Source organism: Macaca nemestrina, chromosome 4 (assembly GCF_043159975.1).
Source record: "Macaca nemestrina isolate mMacNem1 chromosome 4, mMacNem.hap1, whole genome shotgun sequence".
Lineage (NCBI taxonomy): Eukaryota > Metazoa > Chordata > Mammalia > Primates > Cercopithecidae > Macaca > Macaca nemestrina.
In genome coordinates this window covers 51072042-51087960 of record NC_092128.1, presented here as the reverse complement: position 1 = coordinate 51087960, position 15919 = coordinate 51072042, and the positions used below count along the sequence as shown (strand labels likewise).

At 38.0% G+C, this 15919-nt stretch overlaps 1 protein-coding gene across 50 annotated transcripts in view; it reads right to left on the bottom strand.

Annotated features, from left to right (window-relative positions):
- LOC105475296 (neuronal cell adhesion molecule) overlaps nucleotides 1–15919 on the bottom strand; it is a 304974-nt gene that overhangs the window by 15714 nt on the left and 273341 nt on the right. For 10 of the 50 annotated variants that reach the window (XR_011622036.1, XM_011730394.2, XM_071094634.1 and 7 more), the window contains 5 exons: nucleotides 14140–14262; nucleotides 12601–12786; nucleotides 11494–11529; nucleotides 4403–4528; nucleotides 3053–3205 (listed from right to left, as the gene is read on the bottom strand). Coding sequence is in view for 49 of the 50 variants with exons in the window: in XM_011730394.2 (XP_011728696.2) it covers nucleotides 3053–3205; nucleotides 4403–4528; nucleotides 11494–11529; nucleotides 12601–12786; nucleotides 14140–14262 (624 nt within the window). In the remaining variant the exon portion in view is untranslated. The remainder of the gene's footprint in view (nucleotides 1–3052; nucleotides 3206–4402; nucleotides 4529–11493; nucleotides 11530–12600; nucleotides 12787–14139; nucleotides 14263–15919) is intronic. The other 40 variants (XM_071094659.1, XM_071094668.1, XM_011730415.2 and 37 more) reach the window with 8 other exon arrangements.

Here is a 15919-nt window from a genome sequence, read left to right as displayed (position 1 = left end):
AACATAGAAGAGAGACAGGGTGAGGGAAATGGTTATTTGTTCTCTACTATTTATGAAGAATGCACTATGGATGAAAATGTCCTGTTCAAATGCTTAGATGTATTTAGGAAGAGCAAAATGTGACCTTAACCAAAGTTTGGAAACAACTGACAAAAAACCCGTTAGGCCCCGGGAAAACAAATCTGTTTTAAATCCTTTGTGATGACAAGAAAGACTGGGTAATTGAGGGACACAGGTAAAAGAGGAAGGGGACGAGGTGGATGGCGTTAATGAGAGGTCAGATCTGGTCATACCAGACGGGGTGGCACTAATGAGAGGTCAAACGGGGGCAGGGAGTGGCGCTAATGAGCGGTCACACGAGGTGGGGTGGCGGTAATGAAAGGTCATTCCAGTAGTACGGGGAAGAAGTGCAGCATCAGGACACCGCCTATCTCGTTTGTTTTTCAGTTTGTGCCATAGGAAAAAAATTAAGAAATATACTTTAAAAATCCAGACTATAAAAGGGAGAGATGGTGTAATGGTAGGAAGATTCATGAAACAACTGTAGATGAAAGTTGAGTCTAGGGTCCTAAAATTAGCAGAACTCAGAAGAAGAGAGAGAAGTAGATCATGAATGCAGAGTTTAAAAATTAGCCAATGATATGCTTTCATGCCAAACACTGACATCCTTACACCGCGAACCCAGAGGGAAGAGAGGAGAGGAGGAGCAGGAGCAGTGGCAGACGGTGGTTTCACACTGGAGTTAACCCAGCAGCCCCAAAGGATGGAGCATTGTGAACTGGGAAAAGGGAGGCCGCGTAATGGTAAACTGAGACATTCTAGAATGCTAGCAGCATTTGCTCTTACAGGTGATGTGTTAACTAAGGTCACTAGAGTTGACTCAATATTTGTTCTTTTTAATACATTTATATGTAAAAAGTGACAAGAACTGGTTGTGACCTTGTCCTGTCTCTCCATCACAGGCTCACAAGAAGGTCCACCTATCATGATTCCTCATCTTGAACTATCTGGCAGTTGCTGCTGGAACTGTAGGAATTACACTGCTGAGTGAAAAATAATTTTCTAAAGGAGTTGTCTTTTGTCCTATAAAAGGACAAAAAATGCTACAACTTGATTTTGAGGGTGAATCTAACTTTGGCTAAAGTCACTTTTTCCTTTCCTAAGCATTTCTAACAATTTTAACAACAGGTCATTTTTATACATAGTAGATTCTTCATAAATAATCCAGAACCAGTAACCACGTGCAGCCTGCAGGGGTCCAGAATCACTGACTGGATATACCAAGTGTTGACTGAAGCTGCCCTTTCTGAGACAGCCTGTCCTCCTTAGCCTATGGACCTTTGTGACCTTGCAGTGGGGTATAGGGAGGGCCTTTCTTCTGGAGATGGAAGGACAAGCTTCTAATCCCAGCTCTATCACGTTCCTACTGGGTGACCTGGCAGGTACTCCACCTCTCTGACTTGAGGGGTAAGTGGAGTAATAATGATGCCTACAGCATAGGATTGTTGTAAGGACTGAATGAGAAAACCACTTCCTGCTGTATAGGAGAGCTGACTAAATGCTAGTCCTATTACTATTATTAGCATTCCAGCTATATATGAAGATAATATCTACTTGAGCTTTTAGCATTTTGAAAATAAAAGTTATCAATAACAACAAACAAAAACCTTGTAAACTAGCTACAAATTGATTAGATATTACCCTTTTAAGTTTAACACACAGTTTTCCTAGAACTATGTACATAAATGGATATGAAATACAAAAAACAGAATAACAGAAAATGTGTGGTTTTCTTAAAACATTATGATTTTAGCAAACGAATATCTTTAAAATATAGTTTAATACATTATTGTTGGTTTCTTTTTTAAAACCACTTATGATTTATATTTTTCTAAACTGTAAAACCTGACTTTAAAAATCATAATGTTTTGTTAATGAAAGTCACAAAAAATACATTGTGTAATGTATTCTACAGGATATGCACATTTCTTTAAGAATGCATGCAGTGACTGAAAATATATAGGGGTATGAACCGCAGAGTGAACATGTACCACAAACAACTCTTGTTGAAATGTAAGTAAGCAGAGATTGTTCTCCATCTAGTGAGCAAATACGAATGTTCTTGCATTTCACATGAACATTTTTCTTTATTTTAGAAACTTCACTTTTTACTTGTATATTTTGATAATATTCACAGAAGTAAATATATACAGGCAGTAAAATTTGGTGTGATAAAAAATGTAGCATATGAATTGTACAAGTTCTTGTTCCATACAAATGTAATAATATCTCTATCAGTTGTCTAAGCAGACTGCAGGGTTCTGCTGGGTTGTAGGCCATTTTGAAATAAAGAATTGTGACTTTCTTTTCTTTTCTTTTCTTTTTTTTTTTTTTGAGATGGAGTCTTACTCTGTTGCCCAGGCTGGAGTGCAATGGCGCAATCTTGGCTCACCGCAACGTCTGCCTCCTGGGTTCAAGCGATTCTCCTGCCTCAGCCTCCTGAGTAGCTGGGATTACAGGCACCCGCCACCATGCCCAGCTAATTTTTGTATTTTTAGTAGAGACAGGGTTTCACCATGTTGGCCAGGCTGGTCTCAAACTCCTGACCTCAGGTGATCCACCTGCCTCGGCCTCCCTAAGTGCTGGGATTACAGGCGTGAGCCACTGCGCCCGGCCAGAATTGTGACTTTCTTGTAAGTTCTTTCATCTTCAAAAGCACTTTAAAAATTTCAGTTTAACACTGAGGGAAAGTTTATATATGTGATATGAACAATTGAATTCTTTACATAACATAAGTTAAAATCATATTTAAGTCTATTTTTGTGATGATTTTTGGTAATAATGTGGCTAGAAGATGATTTGCTAAATTCCATAATTCATTTGATATAAAGAACCAAAGACAAAAAACAAAACTCCCAACCCAACAGGGCCCCATAGAAAGACATTCATGCCCTACCCATAACACAGCTCCACCAGCCCCCATCTCCAGCTGGAGCACCTGGCGGCCTCCACCTCTGAGCGGGAGCCAGAACAGGTGTGGTGTGCGCCTCACCTGGGCCTGTCTCAAACACATCCTCTGAACTCACAAAACCAGAGTCCCCCACAGCACCAACTCGAACTTTGTATGCTGTTCCTGGCATTAGACCCTTTAACCCAAAGAAGCTCCGAGAACCATTTACAATTTCTTTTCTCCATTCTTCTTTGCCTATGGAAATTTTGCAAAAACAACAAATTTGAATATTTTAAGGGACCAGAAGTCACTTAATGCTTCAAGAAAGGAAAATTCTTTATAAGCTAAAGACAAGATGTAGGATGCTTAGATTTACCATTTTAGATTATTATAAATGTAGTCATGTCAAATAAATCAATTTAAATGACCTACAGGAAAATATCCTCAAAGAAAAATAGACTGGGTATCTAGCTTGCTTATTAATTGTATATATTCCCATTGTATTAATTCTCCTCTTTAACACAAAGGAAGATTCTTTATCTGCACCTTGCCTTATGAAACTGTTGAGTTTCTCTAAAGATGTTTATCAAAAGAACTGTTATACATTAAATAGCTTAAATGAACTATGGGAAAAATTGTTTTTTAAGATTCACAAGATGAATCTTTTGGTAAACTTCAATGCCTTCCAATGTATCCAATTAATGGATTCAACCTTTCCCAGGTATTGGTTTTTCTAAAGGGATCGTCATTTCTAAAAATATTTACCGGCATGATAAAGGCTTAAACAGAAAATTGGACTCTGTTCAACACTTTGTCACAAACACTGGCCACCTCATTTGTTCTATGTAAGCACACTGCATTTAGGAGGGGGCACTGGGTTTTCACAAACTGCTGAAAGTGAAAGCTGCCCCATCTCCCAGTAGATGTGGCCAGGATCTACGAAGAATGCCTGACTTGAGAACATATCAAACATTAAAACATAATGAATGCTCTCCCAAACTATTAATTTTCTGCAGTTTCTTATAAAATTCTGTTGGGCTAGTTAGGGCAAAATGAATACTTTCAAGTCAGTTTGATTTCTGTTACTTCAAAGTACAATTTGAAAAAAAAACCTTTTCTTTTTTCCCACTTGTACTTGCAAATATAATTATTCCTTCCTATTCTTGTTTATGTGTTGTGGGCATAGAACCAGTTTTAAGTACTATGATATGAAAATAACATACGTAATGGAACATATGCCATCTGTTATTAATAACACAAAAAAGCAATTCCTAGTTGTGCATATAATATGTGGTAGGCTGACGGTTCACTATACTTTTTTTTAGATAAGTCATTCATTTAATTGGATCAAGTTATTTTTCAAGATGATCCATACTAAATTCCTAAGAATGTTCTTAATCTTTTAAAATGCATCCCCCAAACTAAAAATCGGGTAATGAAATTGTTTCTTACTGCCTGCTACACCATATTCAACATAAAAGTTCACATGCTGTGGTCCCTCATATTCCCAACTGATATTGGCATAGGTCTCAGCAGCTGCGGCAGTAAGATTGCTGATCCTGGGATTTACTGCTTGAACTAAACATACAATAGAAAAATAAAACAAACAATCATATTGCAGCACCATACACACGAATATAAAATAAGTTTAAATACTGTGAAATTATGCAAATAGAATTAAATAAGAATTTACAGCTAAAATTTAGGGTTCACTCATGCTTTGCTTTCATTACAGAAATTTTTTTGTTTCTTAAATTACAGCATTAGGAAATAAATTAAATATCAGAAATAATGATGCATGATATTAAAATATATGAGTTCTATTATATGGGTTCTAAACAATGTTAACTGTTGTCCATTAGATACAGTCTCAGGAAATGTCACTGTCTTCATTTATTAATGTGTGATGGAGAGGGGGATTGCTGAACAATCCCAGGGACAGATGTCATCATGGAATGTCAGAGACCCCGAGGTAAACCCCAATACTATGTGGCTACTTTTCAATTCTATTTGTCATCTCAATGTAGGTCTTTGAAAAATCTGTGTGGGTGTGACAAAGAATGCCCCTTTGAACAGCGCTTTTGATCTGTTTTAAGAAACAGACTTCTTTGAGTATCAAACTCTGGGAAACTCAGGGACCCCATGTAAGGAACCCCTGCTTTAGAGAATGATGGATGGTTAGGGGATGTTGGAAGAGAAGCTGCAAAAGAAATTTCCAGATATGTTCTATCAGAAGTTAAGAAAGAATAAATAAAAGGAGTAAAAACTATTTCATGTAACATTTCCCAGAGAGCAAGACAATCTTACCTGTTAACTGTTTGTTACAAAGCATTTTCTGAAAAATCATAGTGCAACCTAAATAGCTTCTTAAAAATCCAAATTATGGAGACCAGATGATGCTACATGCTTGCTACTGGGTAAAGACAACATCTAAAGTCATTAAAAAATGTTATTTGAATACCCGAGGCTGGCAATTCTATCAGTCCTACCTCAATAGCGTAAACTAAAAACGAAACATTTACAGATGTGTTAACTTCAGTAGTTAAAAAATAAGATCAATTTATTATCCCACATAAAATTTACTAGGATAGTAAATCCGACAGCATCAATGGGTTTACCAAGACACTAAAATTATATTCTAAGACATGTTTATAAAATGTAGAAGCTAAAGACCTTTGTTCAAAGCAATGTAATAAAATTACACTTCTTAGAATTAAGAAAAGAAAGATATTAAAGCGCTTAAATAATGCTCTTGACTTCTAAAATATAATTCAACAACACATGCAAATTTTGTATCTCTTTGTGCTAAGCATGGGGAAACAGCAGAGGGCAAAACTGATTACTGAATTATTCAGAGTCCTGTGGACCTAGTTAATTTTAGTTTTCTGAGATATTCTTCTTATAGGAAAAAATAATAGGAATATGATCAATCAACGACAGCAAATATGCACACATGTGTAAAACATCAATGGCAACCCAGGAAAAATATTAATTTTCTTAAAAAATTTTGGAATCCTGAAACTAAGGAATTTAATCTTGGAGTAATTATGGAAGATGTTCAAGGCAGAACCATAATACTTCTAACACAAAGAGCATTTACTAACAGAAGAGCAAGGTACTTCTAACAAAAGAGCATTTAGTTTCTTTTTATTTTTTACATTGGTTTCTATGGGTGCTCCCTTCTCAGAGTTTCTTCTCTAAACTGTTCATTATTATTATTTTGTTTCTAGTTTTATTGAAATGAAATCAGTATCTCTATGAGGTATCGACTCTCCTATGTTCATTGCAGCATTATTCACAAAGTCAAGATATGAAAACAACCTAAATATCCATTGACAGATGAATGGATAAAGAAATTACCATATATATATACACACACACATATAATGGAATATTATTCTGACTTAAAAAAGAAAGAAATCCTGCCATTTGCAACAACATGGATGAACCTGCAGGATACTGTGCTAACTAAAATAATCCAGACACAGAAAGGCAAATATTGCATGATCTCACTTAAAAGTGTGTGAAAGGAAAATAAATCTTTGGGCCCCAAAATCACTAAGCTAAAGGGAAAAGTCAATCCGGGAACTGCTTAGGACAAACCTGCCTCCCATTCTTTTCAAAGTCACCCCTCTGCTCACTGAGATAAATGCATATCTGACTGCCTCCTTCGGAGAGGCTCATCAGAAACTCAAAAAGAATGCAACCGTTTGTCTCTCACCTACCAAGACCTGGACACTCCCTCCTTCGAGTTGTCCCGCCTTACCAGACCAAACCAATGTTCATCTCACATATGTTGATTGATGTCTCATATCTCCCTAAAGTGTATAAAACCAAACTGTGCTCTGCCCACCTTGGGCGCATGTCTTCAGAGCCTCCTGAGCTATGGGTATGTCACAGGAACATGTTCTCAACCTGGGCAAAATAACTTTCTAAATTAACTAAAACCTGTCTCAGATTTTTGGGGTTCACATATGGAATCTAGAAAAGTTATACTTAGAGAAAGAGAGTGTAGAATAGTGGTTGCCTGGGGCTAGGGGTGGGGTGGGGGTTGGGGAAATGGGAGATGTTGGTCAAAGGGTACAAACTTTCAGTTATAAGATGAACAAGTTCTAGAGATCTAATGTACAGCCTCATATTACTAGTTATAGTTAATAATAAAGTATTATACACTGGAAATTTGCATTTAGCTTATTCTTACAGGTACCCAGAAAAGATACCACAATTTCCTAAGGCATGCTGTTTAGCCACTTTTACTATAGAGAATTCAAACTCTCCTTCCTTTTAATTGCCACTCATCCACTTTCTGACTCACAGAGCACCTATGTGGTACCATACAGGGAGCTCCAGTGTCCCGTCTCTGGGCTTTCCCAACGGGCTGTTTCCTGTGTGCCTCTCCCAGCTGTAAGTCTTCCTCTGTAGAGACCACCAGTGTAGTTACCTACATTTAGCTGCTGAAACTACAACTCTAATCTAGCTACTTCTCTGTTTAAAACTCTGCCTATAGGTAAATACAAATTCCTTAGCAGAGCATTCACAGCCGTTCAGAGCTGTTACCATCTGGCCCCGCCCACTGCTCCAGTCCCATCTCAGGGTCTTCTCTTTTCCACACACTCTCTACATGTCAGCCTAAGTGGACCGCTTGGTATAACCCAGACATCCAGTATGTTTTCAAACCCCATGTGCTTATGACCCCTACTGAGACTTTACACACTGCAACTCCCTGACTCATCTGCCAAAAATAAAACAAAACAAAAACTGGGCTTCAAGGCCCAGTTCAATATTATTTTCTTTGTGAAGCTTTTCCTGATTCTGCTTGGCAAAATAAATGGTTCACGCCTCTGTATTCAGATAACATTTTGCTCCAATTTCTAGTTTAGTGTCAATTTATTATGTTATTATTTATTACATTGGTCTTATCTGCTAGATTTTAAGCATGTCAAGGCCAGGGTTTGTCTTACTGTCTTTATACACAGCTTCTTAAACAAAGGCGGGTGGTTTTATGTGCCAGAGAGACGTTCACTGTTGAACTAATTGAACCTTCTATGCTTCTAGATCTGTCTTGTTTTGTTTTCGTTTAGGCCAGAAAAGGAATTTCATTTTGTATTTACAGGTTCTTCAGTCAAAGAACACAGTGAGAGTCAGGTCACAGAAGGGGTTCAGCACTGGCTGATCCTCAGTACCCTTCTCTACTCACTCCTAACTGCTTGCCCACAGCAGGCTGCACATTAGGTCAAGAATGCAGATTCCTGCCTTGCCAGTTAGTTTCTCCCTGTTTCTGTATTCCAGCTAATTACCCTAGGAGAGTATTCTGATGCTTGGTCCCCAGAGTGCCAGATCAAATGCAATGGATATGGCACTGTGGATCATCAGCAAAACTGGGAACATAAATCTTTTTGAGCCTGCACATTTTTGGTTCATTTCTACACATGCCTTCACAGGTCTACTTCCTAGAATTCCAGACCCTGAAATCATTTATTTATTTATTTATGAAATGGAGTCTTGTCCTGTCCCCCAGGCTGGGGTGCAGTGGCGCAATCTTGGCTCACTGCAGCCTCCAGCTCACTGCAGCCTCTGCGTCCTGGGTTCAAACAATTCTCCTGCCTCCGCCTCCTGAGTAGCTAGGACTACAGGTGTGTACCACCACGCCTGGCTAATTTTGGTATTTTTAGTAGAGACAGGCTTTCACCATGTTGGCCAGACTTGTCTCAAATTCCTGACCTCAAGTGATCTGCCTGCCTCGGCCTCCTAAAGTGCTGGGATTACGGGCATGAGCCACCACACCCAGCCTCATTTAAAGAGGCACAGAAATTAAAAAAATATGCCAATCAACTGTAATTCCTACACAAATATTGAGAGCTTTAATCCAACAAGGAAAAGGACAAAAATAAATGACTCAAAGGTCTTGAGTATTTAATTATATTGAGGAGAATGGTAAGAAGAAGGGTTAGTACGGCATCATATAGTTAATTGAATTATCATGGGTTTTCCTTCAGGTTTATAATCCTTTTGTAATTATACATTTGAAAACTTAGGTTTTCAACTTAGGTTTTGTATTTTCTTAAAATCTGTAAGAAAATTAAAAAATGTAAACTCAGATGCATTTCTTTTCCCCTCTTTGACCAGAAATGAATTAAAACCAATTTTCATGAAATCATAATTCATAATAAAATCATATTAGATGTTGATGCTTCTTTTTTTTTTTTTTTGAGATGGAGTTTCGCTCTTGTTGCCCAGGCTGGAGTGCAGTGGTGCAATCTCGGCTCACTGCAACCTCCACCTCCCAAGTTCAAACAATTCTCCTGCCTCAGCCTCCTGAGTAGCTGGGATTACAGGTGCCTGCTACCACGCCCAACTAATTTTTGTATTTTTATTAGAGATGGAGTTTCATCACATTGGCCATGTTGGTTGTGAACTCCCGACGACAGGTGATCTGCCCGTCTCGGCCTCCCAAACTGTTGGGATTACAGGTGTGAGCAACCATGTCCGGCCATGCTGATGCTTCTATAGCTAACGATATCACATGTTTTATCTCTATTCATCTCTTATTTATTCCCTTTTGTCCTGATTTAAATAAAACTTTAAAAGATACATTTAAAAAATTAAAATTTGGAAGGATAGTGGAGAACTTTAATTTTTCTCCTGTCACAGAGCAGCTACACTCCACATGGAGAAGGGAAATAGAGAAGAAGATAGAATTCATTTTCAGATTGAAAAAAAGAAATATTTTTAAGGAAGGAAAACCCAGGATCGCAAATTACGCTTGAGCAGTTTAAAGTCTTACCATGACAAAATATCCTTTTATGTAAGCCATATTTAACTACTGCTAAACTATTAAAATAAACCATATTAAAATTAAGGTCAGATTTAGCCTTTTTTACTCCTTATTTAAACACTATTCCTTTTCTTATCTGAGATCCATCAGATTTTAATACTGGGGGCTTAATGAACTTTCAGACACTCCATTTTTGCTTGTCTCTCTAACCATAAGTAGCTCACAATTCAAATTAGTAACATCAAATGGTAAAACCAAAACTCTTTAAAGATTTCAGTTTGAATTTATTAAAAACAGAGGGGTGATGTTTTTCCAGTGGAGTGCACATCTGCTTCTAACGTGACAAGTCCATTGAGAATTCAGACTTGCTTCACAGACAGTCCTGCTCAAGCACAATTTCTCTGCTATCAGCTCTAGGCACGGCCACAGTGACATGTCCACTGCATAGGAAACAAGGCCAGGCTTTTAGTGAAATGCTCCAGTTGAAGTTATAAAGCAATATATTATCGTAAAACAACTAATAATTTTAACTGATATCTAATTATCATAGGAAGGAAGTATAAAAATAAACAGAAGTAAGTTTACATCTTCCATGATATAGAAATTTTGAATTTTTACAACTTCATCCTTTCAAGTCTAAAACTACAGATACAATACTCTCAAGGTTACTGAAAATGGCTATAGTTCTTATTCAATACCTCCAAAATCTATCTGATTGATATTTTGTAATTTACCAAAGCTCTGAATATAAGCAAATTTCTAAGCAAATAGAATAAATCTATCAAGTCTAAGCTCACAAGAGTTGAATAATATAGGGCAAAGCACATTTTTCTCTTGGTCTTCCTTTTCTTCATTCCTGTTTACACTCACCTGATCTGTGAAAGCCCAGGGAAACCCCTGACCATGGGCATGCCACATGAAAACAGTGCCCAGTGGCAGATGCTCCACTGCTCTCTAAAAAGCTGACTGGTCAACCAGCAGCCAGGGGTCAAAGACTGGGGCATCTTTGGCATTGCCACAGATGGAAGACATGTTACAACTTATTCAAGCCCATTCTCTCAACAAATCTTTCTGACCCAGAGAGCTGTCAGAAATAAAGGAGAACGAAAGTAATCCATTGCGGATTGTTGGCTGTTACTCAGGAGGAAGAGACTTAGGCAGTTGGGTGAAGACAGGATGGGATAACACATTTGAGAAGACCATATTGGTCACCTGGAAGACTCACTTGTAGGGGACCCTAAGCTCGGGGAGACTTAGTCCTAAACCAGTTGGAGGGCATTGCTATGCTGTAATTCCAAATAGACGGTTTTGTGCAATGGCAGCCGAGTGTACACTGTGTCTACAAGAAGAGCAGCTAAATCAGAATAGAACAGGAAGCTTGGTTGATCTGATTTCTACCAGGCTGCTTTCATCACAGGGCTAATATTTCTGAACCCCAAATAATGTGGCATGGAAATATAGAGGATCTGTGACAAATCCACAGTTTTGGTCCTGTCTGATCCAGCCCAAATCATAGTATTAAAAGCTAAGATTAGGATTTGTACCAGGGATAAGTCTCAAGAAAAAATTTTTGGAGAATTCAGTATGTGGCTTTCTACTTGTAAAGAAAGGACTAGAAATTATTTTCGAAGTCAAGATTGGATGAGATCTCTTCTTTTGGTGGTTCAAGGCATATTTTATTTTCTCTGTTTTACCCATGCTGCACTTCCCCATGTTTCACATTGCAAATTTCACACATGTATAAAGTCATGCAGATGAATTATTTTACCTTTGCCTGCACCTACATCAGGTGGAAGAATACCAGCTTTAATGAAGGGAAACAGAAACAGGACACTATATAGTTAGATGTAACACACCCATGAGCATGTATAGCAATACAAAAACACTTATTAAAACGCTAAAGCATGCAAGAAGAATGAAGTGTACCACATCAGGTATAGGGGACATAGATATGTTGGTGTCCCCAAACTTATCCAGTATTCAAATCCAGTACCAACATTTTATCAGGATACCCTGTTTGAATACTGGGTATTCAAACACATTTCTTAAGGTGCATTATTCATACTTGTTTATTATGTAAGAAGGCTTAGGATATTTCAAACCAATTTCTGGACAGAAATTGTCAATTTTTTATGCTATCAAAGATAGTCAAATGAATAATACTTAAACAACTCTACAATTTAGAGACATGCAAAACCAGAAAATCTTTTATAATATTTTTGATAATTTTCATTGAATCTCAAGATTTTCAGAATAACTTTTTAAAGTATGAAAAGAAGTGTTAATTCCTTTTCTAAATACTGTAATGCTCTATTTTGCTTTCTTTGTACATACCAAAATGTAAAATCTGTTGCTCAAACACAAAATAAATGCACTATTTAATAATTGCTTCGATTTCCTTGCTAGAAAATGTAAATCAATATGTGAACTAGAAAATTATTTCCAGTAAATCAGGACCAGAACTCGAATTACATATATTTGTGTGTATACAGGTGCGTATGTCTGTGTATGCATATATGTATGTATTATATGTATGTGTACATATATATGTTTGTGCATGAATATATATAATATATACAGTTGTAAATAGGAAACAACATTCTCTTGAACTTCAAATTCAAGTGTGGCAAATATTATGCTTACTCACTCCCGCCCTAAGATTTTAATATAAAATTTTAAAAAGTTTCACATAGTTGAAAAATATCACAGTCCAATATGAACTACATAGCTGATTATATATCAGAATGAGAAATTACAAATAAGTGTTTGCATTAATCGGGTAAGATAGACACTCCATAGCAAGAAGGAAAAAGAAAGCATAAACTTAAAGATTTTTATTTCATGATGGTTATGATTATATGGATTTTATACATACCCATCTTACCTTCATCCATAGTTGTTACTGCTTCCTCTGTAATTTGACTTCCTGATCCTGCTGATGTTTGTGCATAGAAATAAAACTTATATCGAGTGCTGAAATTTAAATTTTTTAAAGTCCACCGTGTCTTGTTGGCAGGAATTTTTAAATCTACCAGAGGGCCTAATTCATGTGTGCTGTTAACTGTCAATAAGAAATAACAAACAAGTGCATTCTCCATTAATTGTGATAGGAATACTATTATAAATAAATACATCAACTCAAAATGTTCAACCTGGCTTACATTGACTTTTATAATCCCACTCACTCTTTGCCCAGCATAACTAAGTGATAACTTTTTAACAGCTCCTATACTATGTTCTATCATATCATATCATTATATCATATCACAAGGGGGAATATGTTCTCTACTGGCTAATAAACTAGAAGAATTTTGTGGTTGAATCACAGTAAAACTTTTTCCCCTGTGTTCTTGCAGGTGGAGTCGTATTGTTAAATAACCCCAAACATTTTTCTTCAGAGGACTTGTGCCAAAGGAACTATTTTCTATTTACAGAAAATGCATATCTGATTTAATGACAGCACTCACTTAAACTCCACCCCTAAAGGTCGTATTATTCTACAGATTACTTAATTTTTAATAATATATACATCATTTTTCTTAAAAAGTAAGATTTGAAGTTCTTTCTGAAATAACACTTGAAGGTATATATATATATATATATATATATATATATATATATATATATATATTCTAAAGACATAAAGAAAAACTAGTTTGTATTTTCTGATAACAGTTAAGTATTTTTAAAACTGTATTTCTAGCCAGGCGCGGTGGCTCACGCCTGTAATCCCAGCACTTTGGGAGGCTGAGGCGGGCGGATCACGAGGTCAGGAGATCGAGACCATCCTGGCTAACATGGTGAAACCCCATCTCTACTAAAAATACAAAAAATCAGCCGAGCGTGGTGGCGGGCGCCTGTAGTCCCAGCTATTTGGGAGGCTGAGGCAGGAGAATGGCGTGAACCTGGGAGGTGGAGCTTGCAGTGAGCCGAGATCGCGCCACTGTACTCCAGCCTGGGTGACAGAGCAATACTCCATCTCAAAAAAAAAAAACACAAAAACCTGTATTTCTAATGGAAAGTTAAACACCACATGTTCTGATTCATAGGTGGAAGCTAAGAAAAGTTCATGTCACAGAAGTAAAAAGTAGAACACAGGATCCCAGAGATAAAGGAAGGACAGGGGGAAGGCGAGATAGGGAGAGATCAGTTAAAGGATACGAAAGAATAGCTAGAAACAAAGACTAAGTTCTGGTGTTCCATACACAGCTAGAAGGAGGATATTAAATGTTTCCAACACAAATAAATGATAAATATTTGAGAAGATGAATATGCGAATTCCCCTGATCTGATCACTATATGTATCGAAACATCACTATGTACCCCATGATGAGGTACAATTATTTGTCAATTAAAATAATAAATAAAATAAAATAAAACCATATCTCCCCTTTTCTTCCTCCCAACAGCTTACTTGGCTGATACTTTAAGGTGTACTCTGTCAAAATGCCATTCGGGTGGCTCGGTGGATGCCATTCCAAAGTGAGAGAGTCCAGTGTTGGATTCACAATCTTCAAAGACGAGGGAGCACTGGGGACTTACAGGGGAGAACTTACAGTCAACACAAGGATTTCTGAATGTTTCAACATGTATTAAAGTGACATTTCACCGTGCTCACACGATTCAAGGTTTTGGGTTTTAGTAACTCATTCCTGATTCAGCTGAAAATACATTAGTACAAACCTGTGACAGGCACCCATTTAGTTATTCTCTTCCTTTTTCTCTCCTGTCATTTACATTTATATTCAATAAAACCATCCTCTCAAAACACATAATGACTTTGCCTTTAGATGGACTCAAACCTAATATTTTAAAAAGAGGCAGTCCTTATTTGACTCATGAATGGTGTCTTAATAGAAGCAAACTAGCTACCAAGTGAAATTATTCTAACCGGATCTGTGAGTGGAAGCAGCTGTGTTCTGGACCATTAAGGACTGTTTTCTCCAACAAACCAGGTATCTCCAAACAGTCAGAATGCCCTACCTGGTGGGCTTTGGGCCAGCATGCCCAGGTGCAGAGACGTTCTTATCCTGAGAGCTGACAGCTGCCCAGGATCTGGTGGTGAACAGACAAAAGCCCAACCTTGGCACACCCCTGGCCCTTGGGAAGGCCCGAGGGGTCTCAGGTTCTCTGTGGCAGAGGCTGGCAAATCACCAGAGGGAACATGTCTGCTCATCTTTTATTCACTTCCTCATGAGGATGATGGCTGGTGGCAGCTCTCTCTCACAATGGTTACCTCCCCTACCACTGCCCCTGGAAACGAACTAATGGAACCACTCTCCCTATTGTCACTCTAGCCAAAAACCAGAAAGTCAACCTGAACTTCCCTATCTGCCTCATTTCCATCATCTCCTCAGACACTAACTCCACTCCCTTAATCTAAACCATATCTATTTCTTCCTATCCCCATCTTCTTTGCCATTTTTCTGCTTTAGGCCCTCAGATGTCTTTGGCTGGTCCTGAAACCATGCCTGGCACATAATTCTAGGCTTCTAAGCTTCCCCAACCCAGTGAGTGGTTCTTTATTTTGCGGGGGATCACAGACCCTGTTAAGAATCTGATGATAGCCATAAACACGCCCTGGAAAAATATACACATATCTTGCTTACAATTTCAGGAGGTTCATGGAGCTCGTTCAACCCATTCATTGACTCCCTAAGGGACTTCAGTCCCCAGGTTAACAGCCTTTGGCCTGCAGGTTGGTCCATAGCACCCAAGACAATCCATGATCTGGGCCTTCCCTAGCTGACCTTCCTCCCTTTTCTTACCAGTTCTGGCCATGCAACTTGCAGCTTTCTGAAGGAGCCAAGCTATTTCATACCTTTCTGTCTTCAGACATACTTCTTCCTCTCTTCTTTTTCCTTCAATTCTCTGATCATCTCCTCTATGACACCTTTCCCTGAATCACCTAAAGAACCAGTGTGAGGCTTCACTTGTGAGAGCCTTGAGTAGGAAGAGCCCTGACTCTCTAAGGGACAGTGAGATTGAGGACAAAAACTTATAATGAGATGGGAGCTGGGACACAGGGTGGTTCTCAGAGGCTGCTGGGCAGCTGCTTGCATCATGAATCTTTCAATCAGCAGCCAGAGTGGGGTGCATCTTCTGTGAACTTCTTTTATCAAAAAGAGCTAAGCAATCTACAGAAGGTATCTGGTCATTGTCATAGTGGCATATGGTTGCAAAATTTAAAATAG